General features: G+C 37.5%; 2 protein-coding genes across 3 annotated transcripts in view; both read right to left on the reverse strand.

Moving 5' to 3' along the window:
• Window positions 1-21,263, reverse strand: part of LOC140526968 (utrophin-like) — a 74,294-nt gene that overhangs the window by 46,985 nt on the left and 6,046 nt on the right. For both annotated transcript variants that reach the window (XM_072643582.1, XM_072643584.1), the window contains exons 3-5: window positions 13,466-13,638; window positions 3,446-3,593; window positions 2,107-2,285 (exon numbers count right to left, since the gene is read on the reverse strand). In XM_072643582.1, the coding sequence (XP_072499683.1) occupies window positions 2,107-2,285; window positions 3,446-3,593; window positions 13,466-13,638 (500 nt within the window). The remainder of the gene's footprint in view (window positions 1-2,106; window positions 2,286-3,445; window positions 3,594-13,465; window positions 13,639-21,263) is intronic.
• LOC140526961 (transcription initiation factor TFIID subunit 7-like) lies at window positions 18,005-20,752 on the reverse strand. Its single transcript, XM_072643575.1, has one exon. The coding sequence runs from the start codon at window positions 19,944-19,946 to the stop codon at window positions 18,867-18,869; it is 1,080 nt and encodes a 359-aa protein (XP_072499676.1). The 5' UTR covers window positions 19,947-20,752; the 3' UTR covers window positions 18,005-18,866.

A 21,263-nucleotide genomic window follows, 5' to 3' on the forward strand; every position in this document is an offset into this window, starting at 1 on the left:
AATCCACCCTCACTCAAATCCAATTCACTTGCATGTCATGGCATCATCTCCCTGACGTCATGGTCCTCTTAAAGAACAAAGGACACACAGCAAGCAATTTGAAATAAAATTTAGAGTGCATTTCTGCAAATAACGGTTAATGATCCTGCCAACAGGAAAACATTTATTTGTATTGCTGATAGAGGGGTGGAAGGAGGAAGCTGAATATTTCAAGGTACTATTCAAGTTGGAAAGACTTCTAGGATGGACTCCACCTGTCTTTTCCAAGACATAACTAGCTAATTCAAAGAAGTTCATGAGAAGCAGGCTAGCCATCAGATGATCTTGATGGGGCAGGAGGAATTAAAATTCATTAAGTCATTTTCTAAAGTACTAAAGGCTTGGGATCTACAACAGTGAAGGAAATAGTCACACTGGATAAATTATGGATTCTTTAAATTCCTTGGATAATTCATGCACCAGGTATGGTCTTTTGTTCATCTTTCTGTTACGATGGGAGAACAGGGTCTAGGATACTTGGGCCCAAAGAGTTTTCAATTACTCATTAAAGAATTATCAAAGAAAAAAGATCCAATCTGGACAGAATGTTAATAGTCAATAAAGTATTGTTCAAGTGCCACCTCCTCCATGAGGCCTTTCCCGTTTATCCTAGCTGTTAATACTTCTCCGACCCCTCCCAAATTTCCTGGTATTTTCTTTGTGTATAACTTGAATTGACTTACGTTTTCATAGGATGTTTTCCCCTGATATTTATCTTTCTAATTCCAGCTTCTGGCAGACTATATGATATATAGTAAATAGGGAACTTAAAAAAATACTTATTTGACTGAAATGGACAACTACTCATTAATTAGTTGATCCTGATGAACTTATTATGAAATATCTCAACACATGAAAGTCAGTTTCATTAATTGATATTTCATCTACACAGTTAAAATGGATAAGCATGCACATCTCTCAGATTTTCAAATTGGGACTCTTGTTTTAAAGCTTCCACTGTCTGAAAGATCGATATTATTATGCTACATGTCTTGGACAAGGAAGAATTTGAACAAAAAAGTCTTTTGCCAGTTAAAATTCTACAGCTTAATTAAAAATTAAACCTTAAAAGAGAATACGTATAAGGATAATTTCCAGTGGACTTGCTCCTATGTACTCTAGGCCAATGAGGAGGGTTTTTCAGCTGGAAAGTTGGCATTGGTTTTCAAGACAAGTGCTAGAAATTTAGGCACAGCCCCCTCACCACCATCTATGTCTCCAAAGAATTTGTGATTCCCCCCCATTTTTCTGACTCCAGCAAGATTTGAAAGAGAAAATCTTTCTTAAGAACTTTTGCCATAGAATGAAAGCTGAATTAAGTTATTTTATAAAAGTAAGAGATGTCTGGAGACGACCTAACTCTCCTTATGACACACCTTGCTGCTTGCAAACAATTCTAGACCCTCTAAAGAAAATAACATGCATGTATGCACAAGTGTGTGTGTGTGTGTGTGTGTGAGAGAGAGAGAGAGAGAGAGAGAGAGAGAGAGAGAGGGGGGGGGGGGGGGGAGGGAGGGAGGGAGGGAGACAGAGAAAGGGAAAGGGAACCTTGGATTTTAGGAATCTCAGTCTTAGTTTTATCTTCTACAAAATGAAGACTCTGAACTAGATGATCTCTTAAGGGTCTGCCCAGTCTGAAGAGATGTTCCTGTAATTCCTAACAAACTTCACAAGAAATTGAACATGGATCTCATCTCTCAATCAATTACAGAATATCACATTTGTAAAATTAGTATTTTCAACTTCACATATTTTGGGGGAAGTGTCACATTTATGGCACTTGCATAATAAAAATTAGACACTGGGAATGGCTAGACTTCCTTAAACAATCTACCTTTAGCAAGTACAGATGAAAGGGAGGATTGATGTTCATTAAGGTAAAAAAAAATTCAAAAGCAAAAATGAACTTATCATGACACTGAGGGAAAATGCAGATACACAGAAAGTAAGTGTCAGAAAATTTTCTACCAATGGAGGATAAGAAAATCAAACTCCTTCATCTTGTTTTCTAAAGGATTTTCCATAGAATGCAATTTTGAAGAGCCTGCACAGTTATGGCTGAGATACCTAAGTTTTCTATCATACACTTGGCTTGAAACTGCATCCCAGCGATCACAGAGCTCTGCCATCTTTTCATCCAGGAGGCATGCTTCGGTTGGGTTGGAGAGTTTGGGGATGATGTTGCTCCCAGTTTGAATCAGTGGTGAAAACATACACTTGTGGATGTTAACTTCCTCTTCCAGTTTCTGCCACAGATGAAAAAGCCAAGATAAATTCTAATGTTAGATCAAACGTTTTTGAAACTCTCAACACACATAGGTATTATGGCATTAATATTACATGCAGAAACCAATAAATGGGAAGATAAACACAGAAAACATATCCTCATGAGTTAGCTCTTTTAGAACAAGTCAAGGGAATTTCAAATGAAAGAATAAATATACTTTTAGAGATAATTCAGATTGTTTTCATTTTATTAACTAAAAAGAAAATAAGATTCAAGGAAAACTTTCCATTACAAAAGGAAGCATTTAAAAATGATCACATGGGAGACTCAATCACATTCAGCTTAAAAATAAAAGGCTTCCTTCTATTTCTCCAACCATGTCTGTTTTCCCTGAGACTTTTTTATGAATTACTTTCTGATCAAACTGATAACATAGTATCAATGAACTATAAATATCACAATGCAAAGACAAAGGAAAGTGCTGGGGGGGTTTTTCATTTAATTCCAGGTTCAAATTTCTTATTCAAACAAAAATTCTTAAGGGAAGAGAGAGAAGTAGGCAGGATGAGGAGGGAACATAAATGTTTATAACTAAACAAAAATGCAGGTGAAGTAATCACTGCCTTTCGAATTAAAAGCATGTGCACAACTTTTAAGAAATTAAGTTTTACTTTTACCAAGAGTCTGAATTACAATTTAATTTGTTACCATTATTATGAAAAATTGCCTCAAGAATGATTTTGCTGGTATTCCTTTTTAAATTAGAGGGCTATAAATCAAGAATACCTTCTTTTATAATATTGAGTGAAAATGTTAATGAATTTACAACTGATGCCCTTAAATGTTTCCATCTATCAAAGAATTTCACAGGGAAAAATTTACCGAAAATTAATTTGGTAAACACAAATATATTAAATAAAAATGACTCTTGTAGCTACCATAAAAGCTCCCACATTTCAGTCTGCGGAGAAAACCTTTATTCAAATGCTATTCGTTCCCCCATCACACCTCTCTATAAAAAAGCTTAAACACATTCCAAGTTTAAATTGTCACTGACAAAAAGACAAGAACAACTTCCATGCTTTTAAAACCTCAATCTTAAGGTATTTCATAAAAAGCCACTAAACGCAAGGGAAGTTATCTGAACAGCAAATCCTGTTCTGACAAAACAATCCCTACCTGCTGATATTGCTTCGCTTTCTCTAGATCGAGACCATCTTCAGTATTGGCATGAGTCAGTAACTTTTCAGCTTCCGTCAGCCACTGGTTGAATTCACTGAGGTTACTTTGGAAGTGTCTCCAATCTTTCACACTTTTATCAAAAAAACTTTTAGGGAATAAATTTTAAAAACTGGTAAGTGATTTTGGAAATGGGATCGCTTTTTATGAGAACCAATGATTTTATTAACCCTTAAAACTGTGTAATATTAGATTCATTTTGAAAAATCAAATAACTTAGTTACAAAAGTAAACAAGAACAAAGCTTAATCTATGTTAGCAAGCAAAACATCACAGGGAAATACCTCCCATGGACCCTAACACCATGTTCTCTCCCTCATTTTATTTCTTCATTTATTTTTGCAAAAAATTCTACCAGGAGCTAAAATGGTGGGGAAATTGGTTCACGAAACAAAGTGCAAGCATAGGTAATGGCTACCCTGTGGAAACATTTGCCAATATATATGAAAATGTTAATTGGCCCATCTGAAAGCAATAGTAGACATACAGTGATTTCTCTTTCTGAGCCCTTTCCTGGTGAAACCAACATTTATTCACCCTGAAGTTATCAACTGAGTCTTTTAAAACATTTTTCTTACAATTGAACAGTTTTGTTTGGTATCTGGCATGATTACAATTCTCAAATACCCCAATTCTACCCTCTATACAAATGTCAATTGTTCCCATACCTAAAACGTTCTAATTATGATCATGAATCTGTTAAGGTTTGTAACATAGCAAGAATAGGAATGTTATTTAGGTCATTACACAGAGAAAGGCATATTTAGCTTTAATTGCCGTGTAATATAAAAGAGAAATGAATAAAAATGCTAGTCCTTTGCATATTCAAAGAGCCCTAGATATAGACACACAATGGCAAAAAGCTTTAATGGACTAGGATTATAAAGTTTTATTGAGGTAGTTAACTAGCACATTATTAACCTATCCTATGACAACATCCCATCACCAACGCCAAAAGATGTGGAAATGATCCTCCTCAATAAAAGGTTTCTAACATATGCAAAATGTCACCAGGTAGCCCAGAGGAGATAAGACTATAATAGCCACTATTAAATGACTACAATATACAGAATTAGTTAAGAACCAATTGGAATTGAGGGCATCTGTACCATCACAATCATCAAGGAAAACATGTCTAAATTACTGAACTCTGGACAACTGGACTACTGTGAAGAAGTAAGGCACAAGGGGAAGAAAACAATCCTATCTCTGGAATCCCAAGATGTGGGCTGTAATCAAGTAACTGACATTCCTATGTGTGTGACCTTAAACAAGTTACGTTAACTTCATAAGACTCATTTTCCTCAACAATCAAATGGGGGGGTTAAGGAGGGGCTGAGCCTGCAGGACACCTGGATCAGATGGTCTGGAAGATTCCCTCCTAGGTCTACATCTGTGAATCTGGAATCCAGTGTCCATAATTGTGCAAACAAGTTTGCAAATAAAAATATGAAGCTGGGAAACCTACAAATAATTAATAAAGCATTAACAGTCTACTAAAATTCAAATTAAATGGCAAGGAAAAATCGTTAATTGGTGGGATGCATGAAAAAAAGAATACCTAAGACCGTTTTCTGTGATCAATTTTAAAAAGTTTTCCTAGATGAAAGAAGAATTCAGGAATCTTAATTTTAGAAGGGTTTTCTGAAGCAATCTTGTCCAATGTATACCTGAATAATCTCAAATATGTCAAGGCAACCTCTGTCTGAACGATCCCGTTAATAAAATCAAATTTTAGTTTTGGATAGTTCAGTTCTGAGAAAGTATTTCCTTAATGTGTCTCCCTATAACTTCTGCCCACTGGTTCTACTTCTATGTAAAGATACAAAAGCAGAAAAAGAAAATGCATTTCATTTGTTAACTCTGAATTTTCGAATCCAAACATGTACTCCCTAAATTTCTCCTTACTATAGGCTAAACATCATGTGCTTCAACCAATTTCTCATAGGGCACTGCTTTCCTCTTTATTCAGTATCCTCTAGAAATGCTACACAGCTGGAGTGAACAGCCAGAAATGAACATAATATAAAGAATGTGGCCTGACCAAGGTAAAAGGAGCAAAGCTTCCCTTCATATGCAATGCTCTGCTTCCAAAAATGTGGTCAAAAATCACCTAAGATTTTTTTTTTTTGCCTGTCTAACCATAATGCTAACTAGAAAGAAGCTCAAAGTCCACTAAAATCCCTATTTTCTGGATTCACATGTACCAGTACTCCCTATCCTGTATACTGAGTTGCTTAATTCATCCTATTAAATTCAACTCCTTATAAAATTTGTAAAATCTGTGAACTGCAAAATCTTTCAATTACTTCGTAAACAAGAAGAAAGTACAAATGAGATTACAGACTGGAGACAAAGATGGCACATTGGAGGTCATTTAGTACAACCCTCAACACATAGGATGACAATGAGACTCAGAGAGTTGATGTCAGTCGTTCAATGATCTCAACGATCACACAGCTGGTAAGTGGCAAAGTCTCTAACGAAGGTGATGATATGATGATTCTATAAGTTTCTTCTATTTTTAAGTAAAAAATTATATTTTTATTGAAAAATTGTATTATTAGTTGGAGGGTGGGGAGAGTGGATTTGTCTGTTTAATTGTTTGGCATAAACTTCTGGTTTCCTTGGTGTAAAGTATTCTCAGTAAAGAAATTCTAACCACGAAGATGACTGTTTTGCAAGATTAGAAAGTGATCTGAAACATTGAGGTGTTCTGTAATTGAAATATTCCATAAGGCTATAACTTGTTTCACAATTGGTATTATGCAGACATGAAACCCAAGCCTTGTTGCAACCACACAAGACAAGGCCTCTATTCCCCACGCAACGGTCTCAAAAGATGATTATACCAAGCAATATAAAATACGAACACTTCCCTCTAAAAAAGATTCTGAGAAAAACCCTTTTTCCCTCTCCCTGAGAGGAGCCAATCTCAAATTTCTGCAGTACTGTGAAACTACTGACCAGGAACTCAAGGTAGCACTTTTAGAGGAAGCAACTGACAATATCTTTGTGTTCTTGCTGTCATGGGAAAGGATTTGGGTTTTCTTCCTTTTCCATCGGAAAGAAAAGAAAATTGCAAACTGCAGTTCCTTCTAATTTAAGTCTCAACAAGCCATGGAGAGGTAAATTTGGGCAAAGACCTTTTGCCTAATTATTTCAGTAAATTAGTACACCTGAATTATGTGCCTACTATGTGCCAGATGCTACATTAAGTGTTTTGGATACAAAAAAGACAAAACACAGTCCTAGAAATCAAGAAATCCTACTGTAACACATGGGAGAAAACATGCAAACAACTCTGTACAAAAAAAAAGACAGGCAAGTTAGTTAAATTGAAGATAATCAAGAGAGTGGAGTCATTAGAATGAAGAGGAATCAGGAAAGGAACCCTGGGGAGGAGAGGGTTTTACCGGGGACCTAACAGAAAGCAGAAGTCAGGAGGCTGAAAGGAAAAAGGAGCAAATTTCAAGCATGGGGAAGAGCCTGTGAAAAGCTCCTAGTTGAACACCAATTTCTTGTTCAAGAGCATCAAAGAGGTCAATGTCACAGGATCACAGGTACATGGTGGAAGGGGAATATAAAACATAAGAAGACTGGAAAAGTGAGAGATTATGAAAGGTTTGAATGACTAACAGAGGTTTTTATATTTGACCTCAGAAGTAATAAAGAGCCATTGAATTTGATGAGAAGGGAGGTGGTGACCTGATCAGACCTGTCATTAAGGAAGACTGATTCTATCAAATGAGTGCATGATAGACTGGAGGAGAGGAATATTTGTGGCTGGGAGAACAACTGGAAGGGTATTGCAATGAGGTAAGGGTTTGCAACAGAGCAAGGGAAATGTTAGGAGAGAAGGGGGCATTTACCATAGATATCACATAGGTCAAATCAATAGGCCTTGGCAAGAGACAAATTATGACGGGAGGAGGGAAGGAGAAAGTGAGGGGTTAAGGAGAGATCCTACACTTCAAGCATCAGGGAATGAGTAGATGGTGGTGAGAAAGGTGGGGGAGAAGATAAGGAGTTGAGTTTTACACATGTTGATTATAAGATCTCTATGAAACATTTAGTTCCAGATATTCAATAAGCAGCTGAAGATGAGAGTGGAGAAAAATACGTATAGATATGATCACTGAATATACGGGAGCTGATGAGATCATCAAGTGAAGCAATGCAGAAAGATAATAGAAGGAGGTCCAGGGCAGAGACCTGTGGGACACCTACCCCAGCTAAGGATATCAGCTAAATGAAGATCTCACAAATGGGACTGAATGAGAGTGATAAAACAGGGAGGAAAACTAGACAACAACAGCATACAGAGAAGTGGGTATCAAGGACAAGACAGTGAGTGGATCAAAGCCCCAGCGAGGGGATCAAAAAGGACACAGACTGAGGAAAGGAAATCCAATTTGGCGATAAGAAATAGGAACTCTGGAGGGAGCTAAATGACAAGGTCAGGATTCAGACTGCAAAGAGTTAAGAAGAGAGAGAGAAGAAAGTGGGGGCAGCTAACATGGACAATATATCAAGAAGGATAGACATAAAAGGGAAGAAAGAAATGGGACAACAGCTAAAAGGGATAGATGGATAAAGTAAGGATCTTCAGAGGATGAGGGAAATACATGAATGTTGGTAAGCAGCCAGTACAAGCAAAGGGAGGGCCTTGAAGGAAAAGCAGAGAGTAAAGATGAGAAGGGAGTCAGTGTTGGAGAAGATGGGACACAATGGAATTACTTACGCATTCAGGACAATTTGCCTTGAGAAAGGAACAATCACCTCTTCTTGTTCAATAGAAGGAAGGTAGAAACAGTAGTAGAAGGCTTTGGGGATAAATAAGTTGAAAAGGAAAGCAGAAGAGGAAGCTTTAAGGTAAGAGATATATAGTACACATTTGTAAGTTATCAGTAAGAGCACAGAGGGGCCAAGAAGCTTGAGTCTACACTTCAAGCTTCAAACTGTGGGAAGGTAACTTAAGGGGGAGACAGAATGGAGCTCAAATTTAACATGTAAAGGAGTCATCCTGTTCAACTATAGGGCAAAGTATTTTAACCTTTTTTGTATGCTAAAAAGTAAACTATGATATTACCATATTAAAGTTTTTTTTCCCTCAATAATTAGATTTGCCCAGAAAGACGCACAAAGCTCATGTTAAAAATCAAAATTATGTTAAAATGTAATGTTAACATTATGAAAATCAGAATGTCTCTTTTATGGTATTCTTCTTTTCCCCCCTATTTATCTATATAAGATGTATCTTTACTGAGAATAGGAATTAACAAATACACATAGATGATGTCCTTTCATGGAGAATTTTAAAGGCAAGCCAGGAATCTATTTTTCAATGTATCAAAAAGAAGTGAAGATTTCAAAGGAGTGGAAACAATTACCAATAGTACTATTGACAAGAGAGGAAATGACCCAGAAAAAGGAGAACAAGTACCAATTCACAGACTGATTTTATCTTCTATAAAAAATTTTTGGACATATCAAGGAAATACTTCATAAAAAGAGGGACAGGCAAGGATCACGTAGATCAGAGGTGCTGCAGGCAACCAACAATACCGCAGAATGCAAACCAAACCAGATTAAAACATAACTTGGAACTATTTTTTCAAATTAATAAAAATCAAACAAGAAACATTACTATAACTTGGAATGTCAAAATGTGGTCCATAAGTGCCCTTATGTCCACTTTAGTGGTCCCCATTTCTACTTGGGTTTGCCATCAATAATGTAGGCAATTTCTATGACAGCTGAAATCTTCTGTAAGAACTGACTGAAAAATTGAGAAAATACAAGATCCTGACATGCTTTTTTAAAAAAAATTCTAAAACAGCAATTGCCTTGACCATGGAAGAATCTTGACTCCCATGGAAATGTAAAGATGATTCAAAAATCCATGGACAGATTCAACTATAAAGATAATTTGGTTGAAGAATACTTTGAGTATCATATATCAAAAACAAGACATAAAACAGAGACATGCATCAGTGTGAAGCTATTTTCCAACTGTCATGGAAGGGGTACAATGCAAAATCTGAAAAGTTTAAAAAAAACAAAACAAAACCGTTAGGTTCGACCAATACTCTTGCATATTGATGACATGATACAGATAGCACATGGTCCCTGGGATACTACAGAAACCTCCCAAATGGGATCCATTAGCAATCAGAAGAAATCAACATTATCAGTTGACAAAGGGTGAAAAGTACAAGAGGAAGAAAAAGGAAGCCAATTTCCTGGATTTTAACATGCAACTGTATGGGCAAACATCTTGCATAAATTCTTCAGACAGAAATTGTTATTTTGCATGACTTTATGCAATTGTGAGAATTTTTATTTTTTTCTCTTGTTTTTCAATTTGCTGGAGAAAAAATGAATGCTTGTTAATTGAAAAAAAAAAGGTAATGAGCTTCAAAAACTCAAGAGGCCTGAGACTTTTCAAGCCTTCTCAAAGTCCTTATCAGTGGTATCTGACATTCTAAAGAGATTTCCTATAGACTGAACTTAGGTATAAACAGATGGTTTTGAACTAGCACACAGCTCATACAAAATAATGTGACTATGTTCACAGGAAATTCTAACAAGATCCCTAAATAAGATTTTTGGGGAAATAAGATGCTATTGTTGTTCTTGCTCAGTCCTTTCAATCATGTCTGACTCTTTGTGTCACCAGTTGAGTTTTCTTGAAAAAGGTACTAGAGTGGTTTGCCTTTTTCTTCTCCAGCATACTTTATAGATGGGGAAAATGAGGCAAACGGGGTTAAGTCACTTGCTCAGGGTCACAAACTCCTAAGTGTCTGAGACTATGTCTGAACTCAGGTCTTCTATCCACTATGACTCAAAATCTTTAGGAATAATCCTCCCAGTTCAGACTTTACTTTACCTTCTCATAGGCTGTAATCTCACCCAATTTTTTTCATAGATAGGAAAACAGAAACCCAGAGATATAATTGATTTACCCATGGTTACACAGGGAAGCGTTAAGAAGCAGGGTTAAAATCTAGGTCTTCTTACTCTAGAATCTTCCTCTCCTCCTACATAGATATGGATTATTAGTTTTGAAATAGGAAGTGCTTAAGTAATGATTTGTACAATTAAGGCTGACTATAATAATATTATACAATCATCCCATTAGATGATCTAAATCACTAAAAGGGGAAAGATTATAAAAGTCGATACGAGAAACAGGTGATGCCCAAATCTATGTAGCTAATCCTAGCCTCTCTCCAAAGCTACCATCAATCAACAAGCATTCATTAAGTGCCTCCTAGGTGCTAGGCATGACGTTAAATTCTGGGGACACAAAAAGAGGCAAAATATAGTCCCTGCCCTCAAGGAGTTTATAAACTAAAGGTGGAAGACAACATGCAAACAACTATATGCCAAGCAAGATATATACAGGATAAGTAGAAAATAATTAACAGAGAGAAGGCATTGGAATTACAAGGGCTTTTTTAGGGAAGACTTCCCATAGAAGTGGGGACTCAGGGAGGTCAGTAATCAGAGTGGAAGAAGAAGAGAGTTTGAGGGATGGGAGACAGCCACAGAATGCTAGAGCTGAGAACTGGATTGTCTTGTTTGTGCAACAGCCAGACGGCCAGTGGCACAGTATCAAAGAGTATGTGTCAGGGAGTAAGGTAACCTAAGACTGGAAAGGTAGACAAGTGGGTTAGGACATGAAAGACTTTGAATGCCAAACAAAGCATTTTGTATAGGAAGTCGTCAGAATTCATTGAGCAGGGAGATGGATGTAATCAGATCTGAGCTTTAGGAAAATCACTTTAAGTGGCTTAATGGAGGATGGAAAGGACTTGGGGGAGACCTGCACCAAGCCAAAACCTACCAGCAGGCTATTGCAATAATCTAGCATACACCTTTCTTGTAGTTCCTGGAATATGATACTCCATCTCTCACATCCATATCTCTGCAGTGGCTCCCCTTCATGACTGAAATGCTCTGCCACTGTTCCTTCACACCTGAGTTTCCCTGGCTTCCTTCAAGAATTAAATCAAATCCTACATTCTACAGGAAGCCTTTCACAATCCCCTTAGCAGCTAATATCTTACCCTCTTAGAACTGTCACTGCTGCTGAGTCATTTCCGTCATGTCCAACTCTCCATGACCACCCCCGTTAGGGTTTTTCTTGCCAAAGATATTGGAGCAGTTCATCATTTCCTTCTCCAGGTCATTTTACAGACAAGGAAACTGAGGAAAATTGGGGTATGCGACTTGCCCAGTGTCCCACATCTAGTAAGGGTCTGAGATTGGATTTGAAATCAGGTCCTCCTAATTCCAGGCCCACCACTCTATCCACTGTGCCATCTAGCTGCCTACTCTCTTAGATTACCTTCCATTCATTCTGTATTTATCTTATATTCCTTTCCATGCTGCTAACCCCATTAGACTAGGAGCTACTTAAGGGCAAGGACAGCTTTTTTGCCATTTTTTGCTTGTCCAGCCCTTAGCACAGTGGCTGGAACACAGTAAGCACATTAAAAATGCTTCAATGAATGACTGACCAAAAACTAATTATTACTCAGAAAAAAAGACTTTTGTAATCTCATGATGTCTTATGTATAGAAGTGTTGTTTCCAAAGTTGTATTTCTTTCTCCTGTCATGTGTTGATTAGCAAGTATCTGAAATTGTTTGACATATAAATTATTTTGCCTCTTGCTTTCCTTTTCCTGCCATCTGCTGCACATCACTGTACTCTCTCACAATGTAATCATTCCCATTAGAATATGTGATAGTAAAGAAAAATCAAAGCAGCTATCTTTCACACCAGCTTCAGTTTGGTACAGAGAAAGTTAAAAGCATTGGCTTCAAAAAAGTTTTCCAATTACAAAAGAAGTTTGCTGTTCATGGTATGTCATCCTTTTTTTTTTTTTGGCCAAAGATCAGATTAAAAAAAACACATTAAGAAATATAGCGTTAGGCTGTGATTTTTTTACATTTTTACTCCATTCACAGATAGGGTGTGTGTGTGTGTGTGTGTGTGTGTGTGTGTGTGTGTGTGTGTGTGTGTGTGTGTGTGTGTGTGTGTGTAACATCTAATATTCACATAGCTCTTCAAGGTTTGCAAAATGACTTACCAATAGTAATGTATCTCCACAACAAGCCTAGAAGGTTGAGACCATTATTATCCTCACTTTACAAGTGAAGAAACTGAGGTAGACAAAGGTTAAGAGACTTGCCTAGCATTACATACCTACCAAATGTTTGAGAGTAGATTTGAACTCAGGTCTTCCTGACTCAAGGTCCACCATGCTATCCACAGTACCATCTATAAAAACCTCTAGGCATATTATTACTATGAAGTTACTTTGAAATGCGATGAGCACCAAGCTGTAATACAGACATCAATGATAGGCAGCCATAGTATAGTGGATATAGATGAATTTAAAGTCAGAAAGACCCAGGTCCAAGATTCTCTCCTACGTATCAGCAATGTATCCACAGAAAAGTCACTTCAACTCATAGTACCCCAGAAACTTCTCTAAGATTATAAATTATAAAACAGATGCAAAACTCTACTGGAACAGAGAATCTCCATACAAAGGAGTTTCTTACACAGTCAATCCCATTTCCTTCAAAAACATACACAGAAATTTTTAAAACTTAGAAAATAAAATTTAGAAAAAACTATCACTCATCCATTAATTTGATATGAAATATTAATTTGTATTATCCTTAATTTGTTACTATATTGGTTTTATGATGATCTTTCCAAAACTATTGGTCATAAAAATTGAATACATACACAAACACAATGATAATAGCAGTTGTAGATACTCAGATTTTCTATAAGGCAGATTTAGGAATAAGGCAAGAAATTTAATCATTTGACTAATGTGGGAAGGGGTATGTGTTTTTACTCCTTTTCAAGACTGCTGAGCCTCATATTTTTTTTTAAAATCCTTAATAGTAAATATAAGCTAAAACAAACTTACCTTTTATGATCATAGTAGGTTGTTTTCAGACTGTTCCACTTTTCAATCAAGTGGTTCAGTCTTTTCTCAATCAGAATGGCTCCTAGATGGGAAACATCCAGTATAATTCTGGGCTCCTTCCTACGAAGAGCTGTAATCTGCTCCTCGACTTTGTCCAGGAGAGAATTGATTTGCTATAAAAAAAAAATGTCAACAGAGACTTGGGTTTGGATACTATCTCTAACAATGATTATATTAGCTGTATGTCCTTGGGAGAGTCATTTCACCTCTCAAACCTCAGTCTCCTCAACGATGAGACTGGAATCATAGCTGCAGTAGCTACTTCACAGGACTGCTGGAATATCAAAATGCTGTGCATAAAGTGCACAGCAGGTTTGAAAGTACGGTAGCAGCGCTGGCTATTATAGAATATTACAATAGCTCTCCCTTTACACGTAGACATCATATAGACTTTTTATCATGGAGACTTATTAAACTTTAAGTTACAAGGCTGGTATTAATTTGCACTGTGGAGTCAGTTTCCTCACTCAGAGTTATAAAGTCATAATTCTTCCCTTCCCTCCTCCCACTCCCATAAAAATAGTACAGATACTAAAAGAAATAGTAGCAGCTGTGGTCATTAACCTTAGGGCCCCCATTGAAAGTCATTCTGAAAGAAGGTCATAATACATACAAAGCATAAAAAGAATGGACAAAAAGGGGGAGGGGGGCATGAGGAAGGAACCAAATGAGTTACTCAGCATATAGAATTATGCTTTTATATATTCAGCCATATGAAATCATCAATGTTGGTCTTTAAAGCATAGATGACATTACCATTCATGGGAGTAGGAGAGAAGCGTAGCACATACCAATTTAAAACTGAATAAAATAAAAAACATAACAAAATCACAAGGAAAGGAAATAGAGTAAATGGTCAATTCTTGGTAAATAATCAAAGGAATTAAGATATATGTTCATATACGCTAGATATATGCTATATGTACACACATATAAAATTGACTGAGGCAAAAGTTAAAATGCTATCTTGCTTCATCAGTGGCATGGTTCATATATGCAATCTCTACTCAGCAACTTGATACAATGAATTTAGAAAATTAGATTAAGGAATTTTTGTAATAGAAAGAAGACTTATAATTGGTGTAAATAGTAATGTAATCATCTCTAGTATGCCACATTTCAGGAAAGACTAGATTCGAAAATGGGAGACATGGATTCCAGATCTGGCTCTGCCTCTGCCTAGTTAAATACACTCTCAAGTTTCCTTCCAAGCCTGTAACTCCATGACTAAAATACCCTGTGATGATCTTGCTTTGAAATTATAGTTCTCCATATGATGTGCTACTGAATGCTAATGCTATAAAATCTAATACGTTTCACTCTAGTTTCTACTTTTATCATAAATACATTCCCCAGTTATTTCTTCACCATGCAGTTTGTACTATGACCACTATTGTCGGTAATCCCTCCAAAAGAAACTTGGATTACATCCCCTGAAAAGCCAGCTCTGATGGGCAAAGGTTTGGCTTGAATCTCCCCAGTTCAAGGACGCCATACCATTTTGAAGACATCTCAGTTTCGAGACATGTCCCTCACCCAACATACATATAATTTTTTCTCTTACCCTTTCTATGTTGTCTTCTCTTATTAATTATTCTTTAAGCTGCTTGAGGGCATGAACTGCCCCATTTATTTTTATGTCTCCCCAGCCCTTAATGCAGTGCCCAATACATAACAAGTGTTTAATAAATAAATACCTTGCTGTCATTATAGCTGTGAATACTCCAGAGTAGCTATCTGACCTTCATCTCTTATAGCTTCCGTTTCCTCAAGTATAAAATGGGGATAGGATACCTCACAATGCTATTGCAGTGACCCAATTAGATGATACATGTAAAATGTTTTACAGATCTTAAGGTGTCCTAAATGCATTTATCAGAGAAATAGTTTTGATGGACTCTAGCCTCTGCTCCCAGCATCAATATCCCAACTTCTTCATATGCGTCACTACCTCACTAGAACAGCAGGTGTGTCCCTTACCTCAACTACATACCACATCCACCTAATATTAAATAGGACCACAATAGGCAGCCATCAAGAAAGTAGCACCAAGAGGATGCTGAGCAGAATCTTTTACCACTAAATCATAACCTAAGTGGATACATGCACAGTAACAGCAAAGAACTGGCCTCAGGTGAACTTAGGATGTAGAGAGGGTTATTATAGTATCATTAGTGTACATTAATATCCCCTTTACCCCTTTTCTGTATGCATTCTGGATAAACATATTTCCACCAAGGCTAGGAACCCTACCGATATCAATTCAGCCCTCTGATAATTTACTCTTCGTATATTCTGTAAAGATGAGTTGCACCTTTTGCTCCATAAAAATCTCTATCTTGCTTTGTTAACCTGCTGGTTCCTCTATGGAGCCTAGCCTGTTTGTTGAGAGCATAATCCTCAATAAGCCTTTGCTTGGGCTGGAGATGGTCTGAGTCTGTGAAGTCTTTCAAAACAAACTTACAACATGCCTTGTAACACCACAATGTTTTTGACACCCAGCATGGAGAGGAGAGTCTGATTCTGATACTTTTCAATCAAAGGTAAGTCTTTTCCTTTCCTCTCTCTTGGCTGGGGTCCCTCAAATACCTAGGAAGTCTTGACAAGACACTTGGGGCCCCAGTGTCCATGGGCAATTTCCCTGTAGACACAGGAAGCTCTTTGAGGAACTTTACAGTCAGCTCTGAGCTGGCTTTTATCCCTCTCTGAGGGACACCACATGATCAAGTGAATGGTGGCTACAAAAAGGATTTCTTTGCATTCAGTGCCTTCCCCCTACCCAACCCAAACCCATAGGACTCCCCACTAGGCAAGTATCCTGCAAAGTTGGAACAAATTTGGCTTACAGGACATGAAAACAATTCACATGAGTGTAAAGAAGGTAACACAATGCGTGGGAGAGGGAGACACTATAAGTACTAACTAGGATTATGAGCTTCTTCATTGGATGGCACCGCTATACAATGCCAGTGGTGATGAGATGCCCAATTTTCCGTGTTAGGTATTTTGGAATTGTATTCAGTAAGCCTGAAGTCACCTAATCAGTAATGGGTTTGTTTCAAGTTTCAAATACATAATATTGTTTCAAATTGGTAAACTATTGTATTAGTTCCAGAAAGTATTGGATTTTCCTCAGTCTAGAGGAAGAATTACCATAGGGTGAACAGGCAGACCCTTCTCTGTGGTTCTTGTCAATTCCTCTTATTCTGTAAATTTTCCTGTGTGGACAAGTTCATCAGCCCAGGAAAAGAGCTTGTTTGGGTTACAGAGTTCCTAAACAATGAGCTTGGCTTGCTGAGAATGTGCAAATTTATGTATTATATACAAATATATTTATCTGTATATTACATGCATGTATACTATTATATAGAAATGATTTCTAATGATTGGTCTTTACACCAGGATAAATGTAAATTCAAGAAGGAAAGAAAAACAGGTGAAAGATGTTCAGGGAAACTTCTTATGCATGAAAGTAATGGTAACATTTTTATTGCTCCATTAAGAGTAAAAATAATTCCATCTAGCCCTAAGCTGAGTTTGATGAAACTTGCCATTTAAGATAAAAGCTCTTGGGCCTATAACTGATTTTTTTTTTTTTTTAGTTTGAATTTAGGTATAGTTGTATGCATTAAATCAGTACTCCACCATCTGAGAAAAATGCCACAGGCTACTCAGAGGTGATGTGATATACTCAACTGCAAATGACAACAGGGGGAGGTTTGCTTCTGGGACGACCTTGGCACAGCCTAGCCTGGGATCCTCCTGGCTCAGTTTCCCCACTGTGTTCCTTTGAAAAGGAATGTTTCCCAACGTGATGATTTCCGAGTCTGGCTATACAGTGGAATTGTTACTGCACGGTTGATAAACTGTGACTCCTACCAAAAGTCAAACAGAGCTAAGGATATTTTATATTGTGATATGTGCTATGATCAGGTCCCTACTTCTTCCTTTTATAGCAAATTTCTATAAACTAAGCGAGTAGTCAGTAAAGTATATGAGCAAATGTAAGTATGTGAGATCTTGCTATTTTGATCTAAATTTACAGTCATTCCGTGGCCTAAGCAAGAATTGTGAGCTTAAAGTCAGGAACCTCTTTTGTTTCTGTTTCAGGAATGAGATTTCAGTACAGTTCAAAGACAACATAAGGTTGTAAAATGTTTCAAAATGATGTGAGAATAACTGGGTACTGGTCCAGTTGATTGAGGAACCTAGCTGTCATTCTATTAATTACTAAAACTAAATCAGAAACATCTTTAGTTTGGTTTGGAAAAGAGAATTTCAGTGTCACCCATTTTCTTAAAGTGAGGTAACCTATGGAATATTTTGCAATATTTTGTTTTACATTAATGGAAAACTCAACTTTATGATGAACATGTTTCCTTATGAAAAAGTTACTGATATGTACTATTTTGTAATCCTCCAAAGTTTTTTTTTTTAATTATAATTGAAGTAAAAGTTAGCCTCTTATGAGTATATTCATTTCTTTTCTTTTCTTTTTTTTTTTTTAGGGAGTCAAATCACTCTTTAATGTAGTTGGAAAAACTTCACAGCATGAAGAATTAACTTGGAACTCTTATAGTAAGTCCAAGGTGAGTCAGAGTTAAACAAAAATGTAACATGTAACACTAGAAAACAGAATACCATCTTTATCAGCTGTGAAGGGTAGATGCAAAATACAGCCTTAAAAGTTGCCAAACATGGTCTATCACTTTCTTATATCTTATAAGATTCTACAACATATCACAGAAATAACTGTTCATTAATCCACTGAATATCAACATTAATGAAGTAAAAAAAAAAAAATGGAGACATATGCTTGGTAGGAAACAACTTTTGTTACAGACACGAATGTCTGTCACTTGTATTTGCTGTGACAGTTATCTACCACTATATAACATGCTCCTCTACATAAGAGATTTAGAACAGTTGAGAAACTAAAATGTACACAAAACAAGCTTTACAGCATCTGTCCTCTAATCTTTTTATAGTTGAATTGGTTCTTACCACAAAGTAACAGTTAAGTTCTGATTTTGAGAAGGAAAACCTTGAAATAAATGTGGGAATTAGAGGATGAACTATTTGGTCTATTAATCCCAAAACTCTTCTACAACCAGTCTTCTCTCACCTATCGCCTTCTACTTATTAGTGTGTAAGTTTCTAGCAAAATAAACAGTGTTACAGAGAGAGAAATGGGATGAAGTCAAAATAGGAAACAGAAAAACGGTGAAATGAAAATAGTCAAATTTCCACATTAACAATGTATATTGTCCTCAACCCAAAGGATGGAATGTGAGCCATTTACCAATGTGAGGACAACAGTGAATTTGCAGGCAGGGACCTCTTATTTCTCCAGGAGTGATTCTAGCTGTTCCTGCAAGGAACTGAGCTGTTGTTTCTCTCTTTCTTCCTGCTGTTTGAGCTCAACCAGCACAGCCTGTGGATGGGTCTTGAGTGCCAGATTTTCTACTTTGATGATAAGATCTTCCTGTCTTTTTGCTCTTCCTTGAGTTTCTTGGAGTTTACCTTTCATCATATCAGTCTGCTTCTGAATTCCCAGGACCATCTGATTTGTTTCCTCATTTTCTTGGCGCTGTTCATCAGATTCATCAAGCTTGTCTTGTAGTTGCCTCTCTAGGTCTTCCTCAGTGTCAATGATGTTTATATCTTCATCATCATGAGGATCTCTTTCATCTTCCTCTTCACTACTGCTGCTAATATCATTAAATATCTCCCGAAGCTCATCATGTTCTGAGGAGCCATGGCCCTGCTTATGACTCATTCCTGGAGATGAAATTTCTAGGCCTGCTAGGGAAACTGGGTTGTCCACTTCCTTTGTTTCATCTTCTGCAATCACCTCCCATCGGGTACTGACAGCTTCTGCATCTGTACTGAGAAGCCTCTTTACTTCTTTTTCCACATCTGGTGATTCAATGTACTTCTTCTTGGCTGTCTTACGGAACCTCCTCTTTCTGACATTCTTCAGAGGCAGAGTGATACCATGGTTCCAGATGAATTTCCTCTCCCGGTCCTTATCTTTTTTCTTGCTTGCTTTTGGATCAGTGGTGGCAACTGGTTCTTCTGGAGGCGGGTAAAGATCCCCATCCACACTGCACACAAGCATCTGGCAGATATCTGCTGTCTTATAAAAGGTTTTTTTATCTATAGTTTTCAAGGATTCAGTAATGCAGGGCAGGTCAACTACCTTAGCAGCTAATGGGGCATCGTCCACATGGACAATTCCATGATGTCCATCTGCATGTAGTTCAATGGTCAATTTATCTTTCAGGTTGACACTTCCAGACTGTATTGCCCTTCTCACAGTGGAAGCATAATCTGGAGGCAGACGTAATATGAATTGGCTTTCCAACTCATGGGGAGCATCTTCTTTGTTCTTGCTCATTTTCTGTTTTGTAACAGTCATTTCCTTTCGTCTTACTCCACAATAAATGACTATCACTCAAAATCCTATGCTCTGGGTTTAGGTCCCAAAACACTCCTCTGGCATTTTCTTGGGAGACAATGGAGGCTGTTTTGTGGTAGACCCAGGCAAGTCACAACCTGGCTAGGCCTCCCTTAAGTGTCTTCACCTCAAACGAGCAGGAATCACGAAGAACGCAAACACCGCGCTCCCGCCCCTGCACCTGAAGCATATCCATTTCTACAATTACTTAACTCAGGGGTGGAAAGCTTCTACCTGCAAGTGTTGTAACTTGCATTTTTATGTAAAGGGTTGGATAATCAGTAGCATCTGATCCTCTTAAAGAAAACTGGAATCAAAGTGCACATTTTTGAGAAACTAATAAAATCAGATAATCCTGTATATCAAATGCAAATGATTCTAATGGGGATCTTGGTTTCTCCTTATAATTGGGCCCTACATACTGAAGAGCCAGATTTGTGTTTTCCAGACAACAGGCCATTGCTCACCTACACTTAGGTGAACAGTAGATTCCAGCCCATACCCACCCATGATCCCCAAAATGTGGCCTATGCTCGGTTCTGGGAGAGCTCTGGGAGAGCTTTGAGGCAGGGACAGCTTCTATTCCTCTTTGCATCCAGAAGAAGCTACAGAAAACTGAGACTTTCATCCCTTTTCCCAAATGAATTTGGGATCCAGCTCTTTGAGGAGAGAATGATGGAATGTAGCCACTGTACCCACCCCCAATCTCCCAGCTTCCCCATGTGCTTAATTCTCTCACTAGCGCAGCAAGTGTGTCCATTACCTCAGCCACTTAACACATCCATCTAGTCTCAGACAGGCTCCCAATAGTCAGTCATTAAGAAAGCACCACCAAGAAGGTGCTGAGCAGTGGAGGGCTGCGCAGGAATAGCAAAGAGCTGTTCTTAGATGAACTTACGATGTAGAGAGGCTTGTTATAATATCAATATTATCCATTAATACTGTCCAGTGTCCTTTTCTGTATACATTCTGGGTAACCGCATGACTAGTTCCACCAAGGCTAGGAACCCTGTCCATATCAATAACCTCATTCAATATTTTAATATTCATATATTCTGTAATGACAATTGCATCTTTTGCTCTATAAAAAGCCCTGTCTTGCTTTGCGAAGCTGCTGGTTCCTCTAAGGAGCCTAGTCTACTTGTTGAGAGTATAATCCTTAATAAATGCTTTGGCATGGGTTGGAGATTGTCTGAGTCTGTGAATTCCTTTGAGACTGCCGCACAACACACCTTGAAACATTGTAACAGTTTCATAACATGTCCCTAACTTTGCAAA

This window comes from Notamacropus eugenii, chromosome 2, assembly GCF_028372415.1.
Source record: "Notamacropus eugenii isolate mMacEug1 chromosome 2, mMacEug1.pri_v2, whole genome shotgun sequence".
NCBI classification, from domain to species: Eukaryota; Metazoa; Chordata; class Mammalia; order Diprotodontia; family Macropodidae; genus Notamacropus; species Notamacropus eugenii.